The 22,641-nt window shown below is 43.4% G+C and overlaps 1 protein-coding gene and 1 pseudogene across 1 annotated transcript in view; one reads left to right on the top strand and one right to left on the bottom strand.

The window, feature by feature from the left end:
* Window positions 1-3,637: 3,637 nt before the first annotated feature.
* The window catches only part of STK32B (serine/threonine kinase 32B), a 429,527-nt gene continuing 410,523 nt past the window's right edge, over window positions 3,638-22,641 (bottom strand). Inside the window, exon 10 of the mRNA XM_027766208.1 lies at window positions 3,638-5,734. Coding sequence (XP_027622009.1) covers window positions 5,596-5,734 — 139 coding nt within the window. The 3' untranslated portion in view covers window positions 3,638-5,595. The remainder of the gene's footprint in view (window positions 5,735-22,641) is intronic.
* On the top strand, window positions 7,519-8,852 carry LOC102478550 (actin-related protein 3 pseudogene; annotated as a pseudogene).

Raw genomic sequence — 22,641 nt, 5'->3', positions numbered from 1 at the left:
GTTCAGCAGTCTGGGTGAGTGAGGAGTTCAAGGGCTCTTAACTTCATTATGTTGGGAGACAATGCCCAGTGGTCTCCCATGTCTATGCAAGTCATACAAGGAAGGTACTAGTTGTTTTTCATTTCAGAGTCTTCTGAAGATGTCTGTCCAGTGACAGACTTGGCAGACAGAGACTTTGTCTCCCTAAGGAGCAAAGGGCAGCCATGTTCACTGTCTGTCATAGGAAGACTGGGCTCCCAAAGCTCAGAGTGCCTTTTTTCCAAGGCATTCCACTGCATATGCAGGTGCCACCTGGCTTTCTTCACTTTGGAGAGACTCGGGTACAGAGAGCCAGCCCAAGAACATGGTGCTGCTCTCAGGCTGCTGTCACTGTTTGTAATAAAGCCATTTGCCTCTCACTCAGGAGTCTCTTGTGCCTCTTCCTTCAAAAAAGAGAAGAACGTGTCCAGGATGGGCCAAGATCAGGGTTCCAGCCAGAGCCAGCATCTGCATCCAATTTATTAAGGTGCTCTTGATTCCACAAACAGGAATTTAAAGGAAATATAAATAGAGAAAAAAAAATTTGTTTGCCTCTGCCCTTGGCTGGTTCCTGGGACCCTAGGGGATGCTTCAAATGAGAGGTGCTAGGGCTAGATCTAGATGGAGACCTCATCCTGCTGGCCTGCCTCTCCTCCCTTCTAGGGCAATGGGTCCAAGTCATGACAGAACTGAGCTGCCATTGGAACTGGAAAGTTCTTAGCAGCAAGGAAACTCGAAGGAGCATTGCATGGGAGCTGCAAGTTGGTTGATGTCCCACCTGAGAGGGGCCTTGTCCAACTGATTTTCTCAGAATGAGGAAGGAGTCTCCTTGAAAGGTCTCTCAGAGCAGGGACTCAGGGCAGCAGCTGACTTAAACAAATTGGGAGTGGGGGAATGTCTCCATTCCCTTAGTTTTGTGTTAAAGCTGCTTTTGTTAGGGAGCATCCTAGTGATGTAAGTAATACCTATATAGGATGGTTTTTGAGATGTTAATATAGATCAGAAGGGAGCCAAATGACCTCCAGGCCAAGCTGTGGGTTCACTACTGCTCGATAGAAAGTTCAAGAAGTTTGCATTGAGGCAGATCATTTCAAGTCTTGGCACTGGTGGCCTAAGCCAAGTTATGATGCATTTAGAAGTTTTCTTCCTGTCCTAAAAAGCAGATAATCAATAGAATTAAAGTCAAGTTATTCACAGAGAGCAGGCACTGAGAGAGGGTTAGCTTCCTGCCTCCTACTTCTTCTAAGCTCAGCCCCTCCTAGGACTCCTAGGGCTTCCTCGTTGCCTGTGGCTGGCAGATGCACCTGTGAAAGCCACAAGTAGTATTTGACCTGAAGCCTGAAGTGGCTCCTTGGGAAGAGGCAGCAATGAAAGACATATCAAGGATTTATGGGGAGGTGAGGAGACCACTTCCTGCAGAGATCAGCGTCGATAATTTGTGTGAAAAGTTCCATGAAGTAGAAAGTGTCTTTCACTTATTGAGAACTTAGCCTTTGCATGGAGTTCTTTGAGCCAGTTCTTTGAGCCACAACTCCTGAATTGACCCTCATCATAGGATAAAGCCAGAGTAGGACTCAGCAGTCTCCACTCAGAGATGAAGAACTGATGCTCATAGATGGGAGTTGTGCTGAGGGCCACTCGGTGATCATGGGCATGATGGGAACCCAGCTCTCTCATTCCAGAGCCAGATGACTGGATAGACTTGTATGAGGAGCAGGGCCTCCCCAACTCTAGTGGGGACCATTGTGTCCTATAAGGAGCAGCCTCTGATCATCATTGGAGATCTGGGGACATGGAAGCTATTGCCAACCTCATGGTCTGACTTGTGGAGGCCCAAGGACCCAGGAGAGGGAAGTGACCAACTCACACCTCGAGTTCAGATGGGTGTACATCTGTCTGAGGGAAGGGAGTCCCGAGGAGCTAGGCAGATAAGCCCTGACAAGGACACCCAAGGGCATCAGGAGTGTGGACCCCAGGATCAGTGAGACCCAGTGTGGGACTTCCCGCTTCCTGACCTGCCCCACATGGCACTCAGGAGCTCTGAAGGCAAAGGGAGAGGTGTAAAGCAAAAAACTTGAGCCATCTATGGCCCAAGTGCTCCACAATAGAGCCAACTGCAAAAGAGCTGATTATAACGGGTTGAGGCCATACTCTTCCTAGCTGGAGAGGGAACAGAAGGATAGATATTGGTGTCCGAGCAGAAGACTGAAGGTGGGGAATCATAGTTCGCAGATGGCTAGGGACCTTGGTGCTCAGCGCAGCAGGCAGTACTGGGTTTATGGGAGACTCCCTTTCCCTATAATGATCCTAGGGCCAACAAGGCTGTGAGCAGGAGGACCAGTCATTAAAGTGAAAGTGTCCTTTTAAGGAGGAGGATCTGGGGAAAATGCTCAAATACCTGACAGTAAATAGAAAGGAACTTTGACCACCCAGATGTGAGTTCTTACTACAAACGTTGACCCAATTTTAAATATTGGCACAAGAAGCCCAGCATTTATTTTGGTGGATGCAGGAAGGCTTTGCTAATGCCACTGGTTTGCAGCTTGCCCCGGTGGGCCCGAATTTCCAATCAGAAGGTAAATACTAGCATATATTCTTGTTTGGGTGTGCAATTCTAGTTAATGCTGGACTGTGCTTAGGCCTGCTGGGAAAGGGGTTTGGATGAGGAGAAGGGAAATCTTATTTGGAACTTGAGACTCCTAGAGAGGTGGCTCTGAAGGGTGTAGATGAGGACTGTGCATTCCACTGGGGATGGCACCTGGGGAAGCACTGGAACCCAGAGAGGAAAAAGCCCTGGCAAGTGGCAGTGAAGCCAGAGAGGAGGCAGGAGGTGTCAGGAGTTAAGCTGCCCTGCGTGAAGTTTATTGGGCTCACCTCTGTCTCATTCATTCAAAAATTGTTGATCGCCTTTTATGCTGTCAGGACTGGAGGATGGAGGGTGAAATGAAGAAAGAGACAAGAAGAGGAGCTGGCAAAGAGGACAAGAAGCACCACAGGACAAGCTGACAGTGATCAGGGTCGTGAAAAGGTATAGCAAATGTGTGCACGAGTCCAGGGAAGAGATTCCAACTTGCCTGGGTTGGTGTTGCCATGAGCCCGGAAGGCAGTCTGGACGGCATGAGATTAGCCCTTGAGAAATGGATATTTAAACAAGCAGAGATGGAAACTGAAAGGTGTCCTCAATAGTGAGGACAAGGAGGGCAAAGACAGGGAGGTGGGACATCGAGACATCTACATTAACAGGCCACTACTGCCTTATTTGCCTTAATGTGCACGACACACAAAGGTTTGAGTGGTAATTTCAGGAAATTTTACAGAGTGTTTTTCTTTAGGTGGAGAATTTTCTATTTTTTCCCTCTAGTGAATAAACTATACCTCCACAAATATAATAATAATAGTAATGACTGGATCTAAATTGTCATCCAGTTGGGTAGAGGCTAGAATTGCTAAGCTAAATTTGATTTCGTTCTGTGGGAACGTGGCATTGACTTGGTATGCACACCACACCCCCATCTCTATATTTCTAATTAAACTTTAGTCTCTGCTTTAAGAGGAACATGGCCCCACTCACTCACCCCAAATTAATAACGAAATTGTAAGAAGGAATGTCCAAGAAATAGTTTATTCTGAACAAGGAACACCAATTTGAACACAGCCAGGAAATCCAAATGTCTCCAGGGCTACCTCCAGTCCCCGCCCCTAATTCATGCACTCAGCCCAGTAAGAAATCTGACATGCTTCCTGGGTCACAGTGAAGACGAGAGCAGCCCCATTATTTCCTGGAGAGGGACAGGATGAATATGATGGGGAACTGAAGACTGAACAGTGTGCAAAACAAGTAGATCAATATTGACAACATGACCTAGAAATAATAGCTTCAGTTCAAAGGAGAAAAACAACGACTATTTCTCTTTTAAATAAAAGTATAAAACCTCACCATACATTAAAATGTCTCTTAAGAAATCTAAGAGATGACACTGACAGCCATGGTGATTAGCTTGTCATGTAAAGAGGATCAAGTGCAAAACAGAAATTGAATGAGAAAATAAAAATGCAATCAAACTTTAGCAGGATATACAGATATCAAAGACTCTGGAAAGAAAAATTAAATGAATTCCAAAGACAAGGCTTGTTTCCATAGAACACTGACCTGCCAAATGAATGTATAAGGTATTTCTTAATAATGATGGATGATCGCAAAAAGTGGCTACCATTCAAAGCCAACCAAGTTCTGGGTGCATTACCCTTAACCCTTGAACCACCCTGCAAGGTTAGTTTTACTATCTTCATTTAAAAGTGAGGAACTGCACTCGGAGTGATTACTTGACTTGCCCAAGGTCTTCCAGTTAGTAAACAGCAGGGCTGGATTTGAGCACATGCCCGACTCCAACGCCTACTTTACTTGCTGTGCTACAGCATCTCCCAATTCAAAGGCAAGTTGCTCCCTGAACAGGTCATAAAGTAGTTTGCTTTTTGTATGAACACACTTTTCTTCTAGAATACCGTTTCTAACCATGCACTTTTCTAGTTTCTAAGGAGCCATTTCGTTGGTGCTTCTTGGATACCCTGCATAAGAAAATTCTGATAAGCCAATTTTGCACCCTTCCTGGAAAAGAATTCCTGGAAGGCTGGCTGATGGAAACTGAGAGTCCTGCAGCAGGCTGAGTTTTAGGGAGAAATTCTGATGACAATTTGTAAGACTAACCAATGATTGGTGACCAGACTCTCATTTGCATGGGCACCGATGTACCCTCTTAGTAACAGTGTGTAGTGGGGCATTCTAGAGGTGGAGACAACCGAAATGACAGTGGGGACAGTCTTCTGTGAACTAGGGGAGAGCAGCCTGAGATCTTGGGGACCTGGCTCATCTGCACACTGCTTTAGAAGGTCAGAAAGATGATGGTCTGGCAGAGAATTTGAGTGAAGACACTTGAGGTTTTGCTCCAGGATTCAGGAGCGGTGTCTCCATAGGAGGGGCAAACATGTCAAGTTATCATGGCTACATTTTCAAAAGTATGACTTGTAGACCATCTAACAAGCTAGGATGGGCAGAATTACAAAGTCTAGATGGTCTGATTGCTTTGGGAAATGGTGGTGCACTTCAAATATTAAGGTTATATTTTGCACACATAAAGGGTTTGTATACTACAAGAACATTTGGGGACAAATGGTGAAATTTGAAGTTGGACTATAGGTGAGAGAGAATAATAAAGCAAATATTGCAAATGCTATTAAAATAAGTTTAAAAACAATTGTATAAATGTCAAAGGCTTTGCATGTTTGCTATACAGTTGAATTCTCACAATAATCTTGAAACTGGTGGTGGGGCAGAGATCTGTTCAGCCCCTTTGGCAGATGCAGATAACTGAGGCACAGAGAGGGCGTGACTTGTCTGAGGTCACACACCGAATCAGTCTGCAATTGGGCCAGAACCCAGGCTTCCCAGCTCCAAGTCCAGGGCTCTTTCTGCATTGGCTATTTTTAGGGCTGAGACAGGGACCATCAGGGCACAGAGTGGGGAGCTGGGTAGGCAGGGCAGAGATGTGTGCAGTCCCCTTGGGCAGTCGCAGAGGGGGCTTAGCTGCTGCAGCCGCGGGAGCAGGTGTGGGTGAGGATGTTGTTGTTGCACCCGTCCTGGAGCTTGCTCTGGGCCTGGCTTCCGGCCCGGCCTTCAGTGTCCAAGGGCTGGCCGCCCCACCCCTGCTGCCTCCTGAGCCTGCGAACAAACAGCACAGATGTGAGTTAGTGGCGTGAGTACTGGTGAAGCAGCCTGTCCTCAGGCAGCCTGACCACAGCTGGGCAGGCAAGTGACTGAGGAGCCTTCAGCTCAAACCTTCCCCTGCTTGGGGAGGCGCAGCCAGGAAGGGCCAGAGGTGGCATTTTTCATCCAGCTGGGCGTGGTATCAAAGCCCAGCTCAGGTACATGCAGGCAAGTTACTTAAAATCTATACCCTCCGCTTCTCTGTCTATAAAATGGAGAAAATAATTCCTACCTCCGGCTCCTTGTGAAGTTTATGGGAGATCAATATGCAATTTGCCCAAGTTTACAGAGTCAGTAACGACGGTGAGCCCCACATAGCATTCACTTAGCATACGCATGCTGAAATGCCTTTTAACCCACCAACCACCATGCCGGAGAACAGGGGACGTTCTGCGAGCCATACGGTCATATTCTCTGTCTTCACGGAACTTTCTGACTGAAGGTGAGAAAGGCACTAAGCAAGTAACTCCACAAATAAATGTCCAAACGACAGGATAGTCAGTCATTGAATATTCCACTACAAACTGTTGAGGGAGTGTGAGGCCGAACACTGCATTTCTTCGCAGCTGGGCACTCGGTCACTTCCTTGTTGGAAGATATCAGTTTCTCTCCGTTCCCGATCTTGACATTCATCCACTGTCACAGCTGCCACTGTATGTGGGTGGTGCAGGCAAGAAGTGGACTTGAGCCATGCAAGTGGCCAGTGACAAGCTTTAGAGCAGGGATCTCCTTCTCCAACTCCAGCCCTGGTTCTTACCACTTCCTACTGGTTACCTGGCCACTCTGCTCACTGTCTGTGCCTCAGTTTCCTCATCTAAAACGGAAGATTAGACCATTCCCTTTACAGGAGGCTCAGGGGATTGGAGAGCATGTGGGAATTATAATTACGACTGGCCCTGCCTCGTCCTGAAGCTCACTGGTTTTAGGCTGAACTGACTTGATTTTATAGTACTGTTTCTGTCAAACCGAGTGCAGAGCAGGTTGCCATCACCTACTGTCCTGGCTTACATGAAAGAGTCATTTCGCTCAGCGAGCATCTGTGAGTGTGGTCATGTGCGGGGCTCTGTGGGTGATTCTAAGGTGAACACAGCACAGCTGGTGCCCTCAGATGGCTCACAGTGGTGTGTGCCCACAGTGCTGATGCTTCGTGTTCACATCAATGCCGATGCCTGCGCAAGCTCTTCAGGCGACACTGAAATACCAATAGCGACACTGTTTTGTAAGACAGTGAACTGGTAGCTCCCACCCCTGCCCTTTGTCTACTTGCAAGGCCCGGGACCAGGTGGGCAGTTCCTGTGCACCTGATGCTTGCAGCTCTCGAGGCAGGAGGATTGAGAAAGGACCCTGAGAACAGAGCTGGAACCTACAGCACTAAGCAGAGGGTAGAAGGTAATCAGATTCCCTAGGCTGGGCTGGAAGTGGTCTGCGAATCTCCTCTCTTCCTGTCCCTTCTCTATCTCTTCATTCTAAATGTCTCTCTCAGACGCCTCTGGAAAATGAATCATGTCAAAACCAGGGAAGAGTCAAAGGATTAAGAAACCTATTAGAGTGGAAGAGAAATGAACACACTTCCAAAGTAGGGCATGGGCAAACAGTAATACCACGTATTTCTCTAGGTATGCTACAAGATAAAAATGAGTCTGTTAATTTTCTTTTAAATGGCAGAACACTGGTATTTCAGTATATCAAAATAGCATGGGATAGACTGAGAGGGCGGCCCAGCTGTGAATGGTCAGATAGCTCCCACCTTTTGCTGCCAATCCCGGGCCCCAACCAGCACCGAGCAGACGGCGGCAGCGGCACAGCAGGTGAGGAGGAAGATGGCGGGACGACTGCTGGCCTGTGTGGTGGACTATGGCACGGGGTATACAAAATGAGGATATGCTGGAAATACAGAGCCACAGTTTATCATCCCTTCCTGTATTGCTATTAAGGAATCAGCTAAAGTGGGTGATCAAGCTCAAAGGAGGGCGATGAAAGGTGTTGATTACCTAGACTTCTTCATTGGTGATGAAGCAATAGAAAAACCTACATATGCAACAAAGTGGCCAATCCGCCATGGTACCGTTGAAGATTGGGACTTGAAGGAAAGGTATGGAGCGAGTAATCTTTAAATATTTAAGGCCAGAACCTGAAGACCATTATTTTCTTTTGACTGAACCTCCGCTGAATACTCCAGAAAACAGGGAATATACTGCCGAAATAAGGTTCGAGTCCTTCAATGTTCCAGGCTTGTACATTGCTGTGCAGGCTGTTCTTGCCTTAGCTGCATCCTGGACCTCACGGACGTTGACTGGTACGGTAATACACAGCAGAGATGGTGTCACTCATGTCATCCCTGTGGCTGAAGGACATGTGATTGGCAGCTGTATTAAACACATTCCAATCACAGGACGAGACATAACGTATTTTACTCAGCAACTATGAAGAGGCCGAGAAGTAGGAATCCCTCCAGAACAATCTCTGGAAACTGCTAAAGCAGTAAAGGAGCGCTATAGCTATGTCCGCCCAGATTCAGTAAAAGAATTTAATAAGTATGACACAGATGGGTCAAAGTGGATTAAACAGTGTACTGGAATTAATGCTATCTCAAAGAAAGAATTTTCCCCTGATATTGGTTACGAGAGATTTTTGGGACCTGAAATCTTTTTCCATCCTGAGTTTGCTAATCCAGACTTTACACAACCTATCTCAGAAGTTGTAGATGAAGTAATTCAGAATTGTCCTATTGATGTCAGACGTCCTCTTTATAAGAATATTGTCCTCTCTGGGGGGTTCAACCATGTTCAGGGACCTTGGACATTGTTTGCAAAGAGATTTGAAAAGAACTGTAGATGCCAGACTGAAATTAAGTGAAGAACTGAGTGGCAGTAGATTGAAGCCAAAACCTATTGATGTACGGGTCATTACACACCACATGCAACGATATGCAGTTTGGTTTGGGGGATTGATGCTGGCTTCCATGCCTGAGTTCTACCAAGTGTGCCACACCAAAAAAGATTATGAAGAATTTGGACCTAGCACTTGTCACAATCCAGTGTTTGGAGTCAATGTCGTAAAACTGACTTCATAATTATTAGGGTTAGGGAGGTGGGGAAGAGATAATCTTTCTGAAGACTTGTTTTGTCTGGATGTCTGGTTTTGGGGTTTTAAACCTGACTTGAAATAGTAAGACCAAACATGATTGATTTAACAGGAATATTTTAATAAGTGTATCCACATACACATATAGAAGAGAGCCAAAATGATAGTGTTTTTCTTTAGATTGAATATTTGAATTTTAAGTGTAACAAAAAGAAGTGGGTTTTATTTCTTTCTGTGTCCTGATATTTTGTATATTAATGAATTATCCAAGATTTGATGGGATTTATCAGTGTGTAGATAGCTCTTTAATGATTGAATTGTACACATCTTAAGTGCGCAGTGCAAGAGCTTGTTTATATTTCATACTTTTTATACTTTGAGAAAAAAAAGTCAAAGAAAAACTAGTACTTGAGGAAAAAGTAGTGATCAATAAAGGATAAATTCAAAAATGGCCTCACGAGACTTGGCATAAATGTTTATGGGATTCCAGTTATTACAAATTGCTTCCAACAACCACCCACCACCCCCAAATGGTTTTCTTTGCAAGTGCTTTTGGAATTAAGAAGCTAGTATCTTGGATTAACTGAATACCTGCTAGTGCTTTCTGATTACTTGCTTCTATTTCTCGCTTTAAAAGAAAAGTAAAGACAAGACTGTTGGATCAGCTTAAAAAAAAATAGCATGGGATACCTAAATATGGCAAATATGGCTATATTAAAAATCAGCAATGATACCTCTAGACTCCTGTACTTCTCTATGACACAAAATAAAGCATCACAAACTGCATAATAAAGAGTTGAACATCGTGATGAGAGAGCCCTGCTAGATTCTGATATCTTGTGTCCATCAGGGAACGCTTCCTGTAAGAGTCAGCATTTAAGCTGCACTTTATGGATTGGATGTCCTTACACAACTGTGTATGGAATGTGGGTAGCTGGGGAAGGGAGGGAGATTCTAAATGAGGGAACACAAGTGGGATTTTTTCATAGTAAGCAGAAAAGAAAGCTACAGTAATGACTAGAGTCTTCAGTGGAGCTGCTTTGGCTCATTTTCTTAAAACCTGTTTTAAAGAATAAATGAGCTGTTTTAGGCCTCCCCTTCTCTAGCGGAGGTCCATATGAAGAACGTTGTTACCATGAGTATTAAGGCATGGAGTGGTAACTTAACGTGGCGTGGGCTGTGTCTCTTGCAACTGACCACTAGTTTCAGTGCCTGAATTAGGAGCTAGAACCAAGAAGAAAAGACCCTTCTGTGTGCATCCACCCATCGACCTACAAGCCTATGAAACCAGGATTCTAACCCAATTCTGGGGGCTCTAAAGCCTGTGTTTTCTCCATTACAGTTGCTTTTGTACCTATCCACTCAACCATTCACGATCTACCTACCCATAAATATCACCACCCACCCATCCATTTTCTATCCAACTATTTATCTCTCCATTCACGTATTATTCCACCTGTCCATTTATTTACCAAATCCATCCATCCTTTTGCTTCCTATGTCTCTTCATGTATTCCTACCCCCTGCCCACACTCACTCAACTACCCGGCTTACCCTTCTTCATCCAACTATCATTCACTCGCCCACTCATCCACCTCCCATACACCCACCTATCCACACAGTGACTCATCCATCTTCATTATCTACTAATTTATCCATCTACCTATCCACTGACCCCCTACATCTCATCCTCCATTCTCTATCTTTCCACTCATCCTTTCTGTCAGCATTATCTGACTTTTAGCCTCCCTTATGAAGTGGCTGAATAGTCACTGTCATGAGGAAGTCTCTGCTAGAAGGAAGCAGCATGGCATAGAGTTAAGGGAACATGCTTGGAGCTTGTCTGGCTCTAACTCTGGATCAGCCAGTTTCTAGTCATGCAACGTTAGAGGGCTGGATGCAAACCTGGGGTTGTTTGTCTTCAAGATGCCTGTCTTTACACTGAATCCAGTGTCATGCAGTCTGCGTTTAGAAAAAAAAGGAGTATGGGATAAATTTTCCATGCTCTAAAGGAATTAAAAAGGCTCACATTGCTCAAATAGGAATCTGTGAACCAAGGCGAAGATATGAAACCATTACAGCTTGTCCCAAGAGCTCACTGATGGGACTAGCTCGCAGCCCAGTTATCTATAACTGAGGAGGGAATGAAAAGGGATTTTACATATACGACTAGGTGTAGCTCAATTCTATGGATGCAAAATGCCGGTTATCTCGGTAATGGCAGGAACATTTAATTTCTCAGCCGACTTATCAAACTAATTGTCAGTTTTGTGACTCGAATTCTGAGTGATAGAAGTGAGTGTTCTCAACCTCCTGAACTCAGCTATGAGATTCCAGAAAGAAGGGCTCTGTGATGGAGAATCTCAATCAGCTAGACTAGGACACACACTGAAATTCCAAGTACATCAGGCTGGAGGCATTTCTCAAAGGCACAGCCCTATACAGAAGTGAAACAAAAGGGCTAGCAATCAAACTGACTTAAAATCAAGCTATCTCACATGTCCAGGCTAGAGTCAGTTTAACATCAACATCAATCCACGATAGGAGAGGCTGGCCTCCTGCATGAGAAAGACCAGCTTTCTTTGCACAGTATTGCTGGAAAAGTACATTTTAAAATGATGTCACCCTAGTCATATAATTTTACTCATTCACCCCTACATGTTTCCTGACCTTACGCAATTCTTAAGTGGCAGGATGATGTAGTGGGAGAAATGCAGGTTCGGAGTCTGGCAGAATTAGATCAGAACCCCAGCTTTGCTGTTGACTCGCTGAGTGGCCTGGGGAATTCAAATTCTTTGAGCCTCTCTCTTCCTCTCTGTAATGAGGGGGACAATCAGACCTTCTGAAAGGAAAGATGCAGATGTGTTCCATGCCTGCTCCGTAGGGTATACTCTACAAAGGGTAGCTGTTTCCATGATGATGAGCCCAGTGTGGACAAGCTCCTATTTTACACATGGAGGGATTAAAGATCAGCAAAGCTTAGCTTTTCTCTGTAACTCTGATAAATGTCTCCCAATAAGGAAAGCACCCCACCCCCTGCCACCTCCCCACCTGCTACAGCTTGTTGTACAGGCAGAAGACTCAAAGGAATGGAGTCTGGACGGAGTACACATGGGATGTCTGAGAGGCCCCAGAAATGAGTGAACAGGAACAGGACAATAGGCTGAGGGATTCCAAAACCAGAGACCAGGGCATGGGACCAGTCACTGCAACCAGGTTTCCTTGCTGGTATAGGTTTCTTCTCCACCAAACAAGGGCCACAGTGAACGTCTATGGCTTCACAGCCCCTAGCAGAGTGACCAGTCTGGACAGGTGTAAGAGCAATGCAAGCTAAATGAATGGGTGGTAAATAAAGGGATACACGACCCAGCCTGGTTTTTAACCTTTTATTCCAGGGTGTATGTGGAGATTGTAAGGTTTTGTCTCAACATCCTGAGGGAGAAAGAAGGCTGGTTATAATTAAATGGAGTTACAGGTTCCTAGTGGGACAAAAATTGGATTGACATTTGCAGAACTGGTGAGCTGGCAGCCCACATAGACATTGATTTGTGAGTTTACATGCATAGATCTTTTGCTCTTGTGGCTGGATTAGCTGGAAGAGATTGTTTATTATTTGGTGTGCATGTATATATATACATGTTGACTTTAAAAATGGAGACAAGATATTTACCATAGCACTTAACTGGACAGCACTATATTTGATAATTTGTACATAATTAATATTACTTGCAAACACTGTAGTGCTATGTCACAGGGACTAAGCGGTAACTTATTGGTCCTTACAACAATGTTGTGAAGTAGATATTAATACCTCATTTCACAAATGAGGAAACAAGTGTTAGTGTGAGGTCTGAAGTCACAGAGCTAGCAAGGTCGGGATTCAAACTCAGGCAGTTGAGCTCCAGAGTGTGTTTTTAGCTGTTATGTTCACTGTTGAAAAAAACAACCAACCAACCAATCAACCAACCCAGAGTTGAAATTACTGGAAAATTTTGGAAGGTCACGCACCAACTTGGACAATGGTCATCTGGATGAAGGGATGTTAATGGAAAGTAAACAAAAGGTCATCTGGTCTAATTGTACATACACTGCAAGAATTCCTTGTCTGGCATCCTCATGGAGACCAAAAAGTTTACCCAAACTCTGCTCCCCACCTCCCACATTCTATCGAGGAACAGCTCAAATCCTTAAGAAACATTTCTTTCCCATTGAATTGAAACCGAGAAATCTGCTGTCTGACAGCTCCTTCTACTCCCAGCTATGGCTTTAGGTCTCCTTTCTGGAATTATTCAGATGATTCTAATTTCCCTTCCATAGCACTTTCCGCTAACTCTTAGAAGATCAGTTCTGAAAAAACTGAAGGGACGGAAGTCTTAGGTTTCTCAGTGATGAAGAATTGATATTAATTGTCTTCTCATTTAAGATCTACATCAGGGCCAGCAGGTGGCATGTGGTTAAGGTGCTGAACTCCCACACAGCTAACCATGGTTTGAGTCCTGGATCTGGTTGCTTGCTTTCTCATTTTCCTTCTCTCTTTCTTTCTCTCTCTCTGGTGAGCATATGTGCCCTACAGCAAAACTTAAAAACAACAACAGAAACAGAAAAAAAAAAAATAAAAGCTACATCCACCCTTTGGGATAAGAATGAACAATATCCCTTGAAAGAAAAACAAAGGGACACAGTAGATGAATAATTGATTGTAGGTGACACAGCTTTTCAGAGGCAGGCCTAGATTCAAATGTAGCAATGTGCTCTTCTGATCTTCCACTGGACCTTCCTTGGCACCATTGCTAGCAGATTTCCTTTTAGGTTCAAAGGTGTGGCTAAGATTCTATGTCTCAGCTGCCTTAAGGGTAAGGCTTGCTGGGTCCTCCTTGATGCAGGTGAGGGCCAGGAAGAACCTGTACTGAGGCCTGGTACATCGACACACACTAACTCACTAAATGTTCTGGCACATGGCAGGATTGCAACCCCTGGGTCCCCTGGGGTTGGATGGGGTCATGTGACTGAGTCGATCAGAAGCGCTGTGGGCTCCTGTCAGGCTGGAGCACTTCATTCCAATGTAAGACTCTTCAGAGGTATCATTCCCTCTGTCATGGTCACTATGATGTTTCAGATACCTACTGGGGTAAGGAAGATGAAGATGACGTAGGAGTGGCAGCCTTAGTGGACCTGCCATGGGCATATAGTGTGAATTAAGAGACTATCTTTATTGTTGGAAGCTACTGAAAATGGAGGGTTTGTGCCTGGTTATTGACTGGGAGAGGGCAGATGTCTAGAGGTCCAGACGGTCTATTGATGAATAATGACCTTGGTTCAATACTGAGCAAATGCAGAGTGTCTCATTGGGAAAACCCTATGGTTCCAGAAATGAACTCTTTGATGGTCAAAAGACTAAGTGATCCACTTTGGGGCCACCAACATGCCTGGGAAGTCAGCTCTCCCTGTGAGCTATCCTAACCCCCCATCTCCATTCACCTATGGTGACCATGTTCCACCAGCCCAGAAGTGGGAAGAAAGGAGCCAGATAGGAAGCAAAATTACAAGATAATCTGTTGTCTATTACCTTGCCTCATCCCTAATCTGTTGCTCTCTATTCTTTTTCTATCCTAGAGTCTACTAATCCTACACTGTTTTCTTTACTTTCCAAGTGAAGTGGATTTCCATTATTTTGTCTTTCCAACACCGGGAGTTGTCAGCTTCTTACAGACATTACCTCCCAGATCACAGCTATTGGTCTGGGAGTGGTTACCTAACTGAAGAAGCACCAATCAATCCTCTTCCAATGGGAAGATTTGACTTTCTAAGTGATGGCATCTGACAAAGCTGGGCCAATCAGAGCTTTCCCCTGGGATACTTGAATCTGAGATCAGAAAAACTCTTCTTTGGCTTTCCCTCAGCTCTATTTTATCTGTTTTCTTGGGCATGGTAGTAGTGCTGGAGATTCTGGAGCTCTTGGCACTCATGTCTTTCACAATGTGGAAGGAACTGGTTTACAGTAGAAGGAAATGAATTCAATGTGCACAGAAAAAGAGAGAGCTAGGAGAAGGAGGGGTATGGTTCCTGACCCAAGTCCCAGTTAGCTGAGCGTCTTATTGTAATCCAGCTCTTCCTTTGGTTACTCAACTCTTTTAATAGATTCCTATTTCACCCAAATTGTCTGATTTTTGTTTCTATTCCTTTCAGTCAGAATAGCCTTAAAAATAAATCTATTATTATGCTACTACCTGTCTCTCTATCCTCTCAGAGCCACAATCTTTCTAAATTAAGAAAGGGGTTGAGTAATACATCCTTATCTTAACACAGAACTTTACAATGTGCAAAGTACTTTTGCACATGTTTTATAGTAATAACTTAATGCAATTTCCAAAACAATTTTTGGTATATTTTTTAATCAAGCTTTGCAGAACTTTGTCCTCTCATTGTTTCATTGGTTGTTCAAAATAACCCTGTAGGAAGGCAGAACTGACTACATATGTGTATTTATGTATTCTTTTTTTTCAAGTTTATTTATTCACTTCTTCCATGACAGAGAGAGAGACATTCCCAGCAGGGTACTCATGCCAAAATTCACCCCCAGTCTTTGCCACCTGAATCACAGGCACACGTGTGTGTGTGCCCAACATGCACAGGGAGGCCCTGGGATGCAAATCTGTGACCTTCCTAAGTGGGCCTAGTTGTGTTACTGCTGCCTCACTATCTGGCCCTAGAACTGTAATGTTTCTTCTTATCCCCATCTTAAGGATGACATCTTACATTCAGAGACTTGGAGTCATTTCACCTAGGTCACGCAGCCAACTAGTGGCCAACTAGTGGCCGAACCAGAATGGCCTGCCTATCTGATTGCTGGTGAGAATTACTTTTTTATTTTCTTTTCACATCCGCCACTTCATTTATTTACTTTTTATTTGCAGGAAGAGTTAAAACAAATTTTAGAGTGTTTTTCATTTTTTTCCTTTAAACATGAATCATTCAAGTAAAACCAACTTAACTATATAAATGGAGCAAAGTAAGGGGAAAGTAGGTCAACAACCCAAGAGGTAGGGGTGCGAGGGAGAGGGGAGCCGTATATTCACCTGCTCAGGATCGCCTCCCCAGAAGGCAAGCACAAGGACCCATTTTTAAGAGGATGTTTTCCCCAAAACATCTGAGAATGTTGCAACTTAAAGTTTAAAGAAAAAGACAGAAATAAAGAAAAAGAGAATGAAAAAGTAAACCCACAAAAAAACAAAACCAAAAAAAAAAATCTCAAAAAACCCCATGAGCCACCCAGCCTTAATAACCACCTTTCTTAATCAATCATAGGAGTTTCTTTTAATTTCATAAAAAGATTAATAAAAATATTGAAAAAAGTTCTCATCTTATATTTGTAAAGATAATAGAATTCATAAGTTTCTTAGAGAAGGCTCACTTACTAGCTCTTCTCAAGAAGCCTCAGAAACCGAGAGATATCAGAATCACTGGCTTTGCCCACAATTTCAATGTACATCTCTTACTTGTCTATGTTGTGCTTTTAGGCCTAACCTGTAGATTCCTTCACATAGGACCTTTATAGATAAATATTCTAATATTTTTCTTTTCAGTGCTTAGTAGCTCTGCAGATATTTTCTGATGAGCAAGAGGGATTATCTCTTTGAAACTCTTTGCATGAGTACTCCTGCCCACAATTCTTACTCTCTGTTGTAAGTTTGATCCATCAGTCAAACTAATGTTTATTATGAGTCCTGGATAGTCATGGCTGCACAAGGCAGGGTGCTGTGATTGGAGTCCTGGATTTGATTTCAGAATGTCTTGGACAAGACATTCCACATTTTGGAACTTCAAACTTTTATCTGTAAAATGGGGATAATGGTTCAACATCAGCCATAATGAAAATTTCTAATTAGGTTTAAATATGAGAAGGTAGAGATATTAAATAGCTCAGAAATGGCCCAAAGGTCAGCCAGTAAGAATAAGATACTTTACACTAATGACATCTCCATGAAATATGTATATGTATATGTATATGTGTGTGTATATATATATATACACACACATATATATGGTATGTACATGTGTGTATATAAAAAAATTCTAATTTACTTGTGTCAAATGTCAATATTTTCTAAATTATTATAATTCATATTTATTAGAGAAATTGGCTCTTATAATTATAGAGACTGAGAAGTCCTATGACAGGTCATCTGCAAGTTAGAAACCCTGAGATGCAGGTAGCGTGGATCAGTCCAAGTCCAAAGGCCTCAGCCAGGGAAGCTGATGGTATAACTCCCAGTCCAGGCAGAAAGCCCAAGGACACAGGGGCAACTGCTGTAAGTCCTGGAGTTCAAAGTCAGGCAAGACTCAAGTTCCAATGTCCCAGGCAGCAGCAGAAGAGGCTGTCTTAGGTCTCAAAGAGCGAGACCACTTGCCTTTTCTCTTTATTCTTTCCAGGCCCTCAGTCCATTGGATGGTGCCTGCTCACATTGAGAGTGGTTCTCCCCGACTCAGTCCACTCAGACTTAAACGCTGATCTCCTCTGGAAACACCTTATAGACACACCCAAACATAATGCTTGACCAGGTTTCAAGGAATTCCTTAATACAGTCAGGTTGACACCTAAATTAGTTATTATTACACTGATACAACAGGCATACTTAAAATTTTTGTTGAAATTTAGGAGAAATCAAGGATAAATGCTGAGACGATAGTGACAACCAGGGACCTTTATCAATCCCTGGATGATATATTTGTTTCCCTGAGCTTTCCAGCAAATTTCCAAAAATCAGGTGGCTAAAAACAATAGAAGTTTATTCTCTCATAGTTCTAGAGAACAGAAGTATGAATAAAGTATTGAAAGGGTCATTCTTGGTCTGAATGCCCTGGAGAAAATCCTCCTTTGCCTCTTCCAGCTCTGGTGGTGGCTAGCAATGGTTGGCGTTCCTTGAGTTATTCCCTCCATCTTCACATGACCTTCTTGCCTGTTTATCTTTGGATTTAGGGCCCATGCAGTGTGACCTCAATGTAACTTGATTACTTTTGCCAAGACATATTTTCAAATAAGGTCATATTCACAGATACTGGGAGTTAAGACTTCAATATATCTTTTTGGGGAACACAATTCAACTAACAGAGTAGTCTCAGGCAATGAGTCTAAGGTTTTTCATAAAAAGTCTAGATATAATGTAACAGCTAGATTGAGCAGTGGAAATTAACATTCAAGATCTATGAGAGGGGCCAGCAGATGGTGTGGTGGTTAAAGGAGCTGGAATCCCACATGACCAACCATGGTTCGAGTCCTGGACCTGGCTGATGGCTTTCTCACTTTCCCTTTCTCTCTCTGATCAAATTTAAAAAAAATAATAACCAATGGAATTAAATAAATAAATAAATTTTAAAAATCCACGAGAGAAAGTACCTATTGCTCCTAAGTGCTTATTTCAGAATATCCTATGGTTTAGATTCTTATTTTACATACATTCCTAGCAGTACCATTCATTTATGTCACTTGGAAATTTTAATTAAAGTTCCTATATATGTAAAAAAAAAAAAGAAAGAAAGAAAGAAAAAGGAAAATGAGAGGGAGAGTGGTACAGCGAAGAAGAATATGGGCTTGAGATTTCCTTATACCCATGAAGAATCCCAACTCTACTTACTTTAGCAGGGACTTCGGGCAAATGACTCCTTTCTAGAAGTCAGTACTTAGAGTTACTTACAAATCAAGGTTGTGGTGAGGATCAAATGGAGATTGAATGTAAATGTATACAGAACACTAAACACAGTGTGTGGATATATAGGTCTTCCCTATGTTCGTGGGAAATGTATATTCTGAAAAAAACTATGCATGGGTTTCATAGTTGTTTTGCACCAAAATAATCTCATACTTTATTTTCATTTTTCCATGAACTTCTTTTTTTGAAGGTTTTTGCTATAGGGTTTGCATGCTTACCAGAAAGAGACAGCGATAGAGAGAAAGAGAAGATAAGAAATTGCCCCCCTGACCCCCAGGAGGATGACCATGTCACAATCCCTTCTTTTCCAGTCATTTCTCAGGATTTGGGGCATCCATGCACACGCACCCAGTGTGATTTTCATGCTGCTGGGTCCGGGACTTGAATTGGGAAGTCAATCATATGGGAACCAACACCTTAACTCCATGTCATATGCTGACCCTTTCCACAAACTTTTTGAAGTCCCCGCATATAACAGCCTTTTAATATACTCAAAAATGATAGTATTCCCATGTCTTTTATTTTTTAATTTTTCTAAGTCTTTTACTGTTTGAGATTGATATATCAGGACGTGCCATTCTTTTAGTCACGTGGTACTTTCCTTTGATTGAGACCTGAGTGAAATTGACAGAGGGCCCCCACTCCTTTGTAACTTCTTGACTTTTAGATTTTTTTAAAGATTAATTTAATTAAAATATTATTATTTTGAATTTGCTACAGGACACATGTGCTCACTAGAGAGAGACAGAGAGAGAGAGAGGGCAAGTGAGAAAGCCAAGTCTCCAGGTCTGGGATTCAAACCGTGGTCAACCATATGGGAGTCCAGTGCCTTATGACCATGCCACCTGCCAGCCCCAAGATCATTTAACCTTTTTTAAAATTTATCATTATTATTATTTTAAATTTGCTACAGAGCACATGCACTCACCATAGAGGAACAAAGACAGAAACAGAGAGAGGGAAAGTGAGAAAGCAAGCTGCCAGGTTGGAACTTGAACCTTGGTCAGCCATGTGGGAGTCCAGTGCTTCAATCACTATGCTACCTGCTGGCTCCAACAATAGATTATTATATTGAGCTCTTACAAGTTGAAAGAAAAAGATAATGACCACATTAGAGAAATATTTTGGAGAGATACAATTGGTCAATAAATATTCAGCTCTCTTGCCTTCCAGTTTTAAAGGAACCATCGAAATTCTGCAGCCTAGCAGCTTTTCTACCTTCATGTCTGGCTGAAATTCCTCCTGCAACCGCAGGTCAGTGAGCTGATGTCCTCTGGACAGATTCTTGTGTTTTAGACAGGCATCCTCACCTCACTTTGTGTATTAAAGTTCTCAGAAAATCTGGCCGTGTCTAGTAACCTGAGCTTCACCCTTCTCTCCACCTCACTGGGTAGTAAAAATCTCTGAACTCTGAGATTCAGAGCACCATTCAAGTCATAATTATGTTTTTATTTTATATTTCCTCTGACTGTGGAATGGGAATACAAATACCTAGAACTGTGATGAGAATAGAATGAGAAAATGGCTGCAGGGTGCCTCCTCTCTGGTGCACAACACAGAGATTGTCTTGACTGTTAGTTGCATTTCCCATTTATTCTGGCCTACAGTATCAAAGTTCGGCCTACAACATTTAATTTCAAATATTGGAGAGAACAGAAATTCACTGGCTTTGATTTTGGAAGGCATAGATTTTTGAAGTTTACCACTTCCTAGCAATGGGATTTTTGGGGGGAAGGGGCTGAATGTGAGTGTGTTCTCCGTTTTACAGATTACTCTGGGAAATATAGGGAATAACCCCACCTTTTCTTACTAGTGGGGTTGTCAAAGAGATCAAGGAGGTCAAAGCGTTTTGCAAATGGCATAGACCTTGGTAAAGCGTAGGTGTCATTGTTATTGAGCCCATCCCTTTCATGGGACAGATATCTCAGGCTCAGAGAGGCCTGGGACATCCCCCACCCGCAGGATCTCAGCACCAGAGCAGCAAGGCCAGGTCCTGACCCTGGTCCACATGGTTTCTCTCAGGACTCTTTGGCTCCAGCCCTCACTGGCTCCAGATCATGTTGGAGGGTCTATATCATACGGCTGGGGTCCTCCAAGGCCAAGGTCCTCTCAGAGATGAGGACCTTGATATATTTTGATTGTTTATCTTGCCACAGTCTTAGTCTGGGCACCCCCTGTCTTCAGCTGACCATGGCTATGGTTTGCTGCTGTTGTGTTGTCTGAGGAAGAGCAGAGAGAATGAACTGTAGCCATGTTAATTTGTACAATCTTACAATGTCTGGCTTCACCAACAGACAGTGTCTTTAGGGAGAATGATGATTTCTTGTCCAACAATTAATGAACAAAGCAAGGGACCATTTTATATTTTGAGTTCATGCCTGGGCCCTGGAGATACTGCCTCTTTGGAACTTAGGCTCCCACCTCTTAACTGTGTGTCCTCAACCATTCTGTGTCTGCACTTGCCAAAAGGTTTAATAAAAATAAGTATCTCGTAGGATGGAGTTCCAGATAAATAGCATAGCGTGAAAGTGAGCACTAATGGTCTTCTGTGCCACGGAAGCCGCTGCAAACATAGTATGCAAGCCCTGGGGGCATTGGAGACAAACCTCTAAGCCACTCACTTGTGGGAAGTGCCCCCTTCCTGCATTCCGTGAAGTCCACTTGCCCAGGATGTAAGCTCCATGACAGAAGCTCCATGTAAGATCTCTAAATGACTCCTGAACAACTGGATGAACAACACGTAGCAGAAAAAGCCTACGTCGGGAGGGCAGAGATTGGTGTTTAAGTTTTTCACTTCCAATTAAGAACTATGAGACCTTGGGGAAAATGCAACAGCGGGGATCAAAGCAACAGTTCTCAGCTGGGCAAGATTCTGCCTGCCATGTGGCAATGCCTAAAGACATTTTTGGTTGTCATATTATGGAGATGCAGCTTGCATGTTGTGGGTAGAGGTCAGGGGTCCCACAAACACCCTGCCATGCACAGGACAGTCCCCACTTCAGTAGCCATCAACAGTGCTGAGCTTGAGAAACCTAGATAAAAGGAACACAAACTGGAACCGCAAAATCATAAATAAATGTTGGCTGTTGTTAGTATTAATAGTACTAAATGTGCTAAACAGAATGTAAGATTTTTAAGATATAATACTGTCAAGGGCTCCAAAGGTAGCTTTAAGGTGATTTTCGATCTATTTTTGTTTCTTTAAGACATGACAAGGAGGGCCAGCAGGTGACAGGGAGGTTAAGGTGCTGGATCCTATGTGGCCGAGTGCTCAGTTTGAGTCCCAAAGTGGTGACTTGAAAATCACTCTGGATGTGTATGTATGCATGCGTGCCTGAAGTCCCAAGTGGAGACTGGAGGAGAGACTGTGGTGTGGCCAGTGTTTCCTCACATTCTCTTTCTCTCTCTTTCTGGCAAACACACGTGCCCTATAGCAAAAACAAACACAAAAATGAAAATAAAGATCTGAAGGAAAACCCGGATCGAGCCAGGCGGACTGAGGCTGCAGGCCCGACCCTACTGAAACTCCACACATCCCCACCGTTCTTCCTCCTTGGACCCCAGGTTGGTTGCCTGGGACTTTAAGGTGAACCCCCACCCCTCCCCACCCGAAACCCGGATCGAGCCGGCCAGCAGTTCCGGACACCAGGTGGACTGAGGCTGCAGGCCTGACCAACCTGATACTGTCATTCATTGTCTGATCCCTTTCCACTAGCCTTTGGACTGTTTGAATTTTGGTGATTTGAGTAGTGCGTGGCTTGCGCGCCACACGATTTTCTTTTTCCATTTTGTTTTTCTTTGCTCTTGGGGTGTTGCTTATTTGGTCAGTTGAAGGCTCACCACTCCTTAGATACAGCGAGGACTTTGGGCCTTCCAGGGCTAGTGGCAACAGTTAATGGTAATTGTGAGTAACAGGTAGGCCAACCATAAGATAAATCATCAATCTTCTAAGCCTGTACAACTTTTAAGAATCAGAGATACCTTAAATAAGTTAGCAAGAAACATATAGATTACCTGATGACTAAGAACAATCGCAAAGGCTCAAGAAATATGAGCAACCAACAAAAGGCC

This window comes from Tupaia chinensis, unplaced genomic scaffold (assembly GCF_000334495.1).
Source record: "Tupaia chinensis unplaced genomic scaffold, TupChi_1.0 Scaffold141490_1, whole genome shotgun sequence".
NCBI lineage: Eukaryota > Metazoa > Chordata > Mammalia > Scandentia > Tupaiidae > Tupaia > Tupaia belangeri.
The sequence above is the reverse complement of the archived record's forward strand: the minus strand, read 5'-3'. Positions and strand labels throughout refer to the sequence as shown.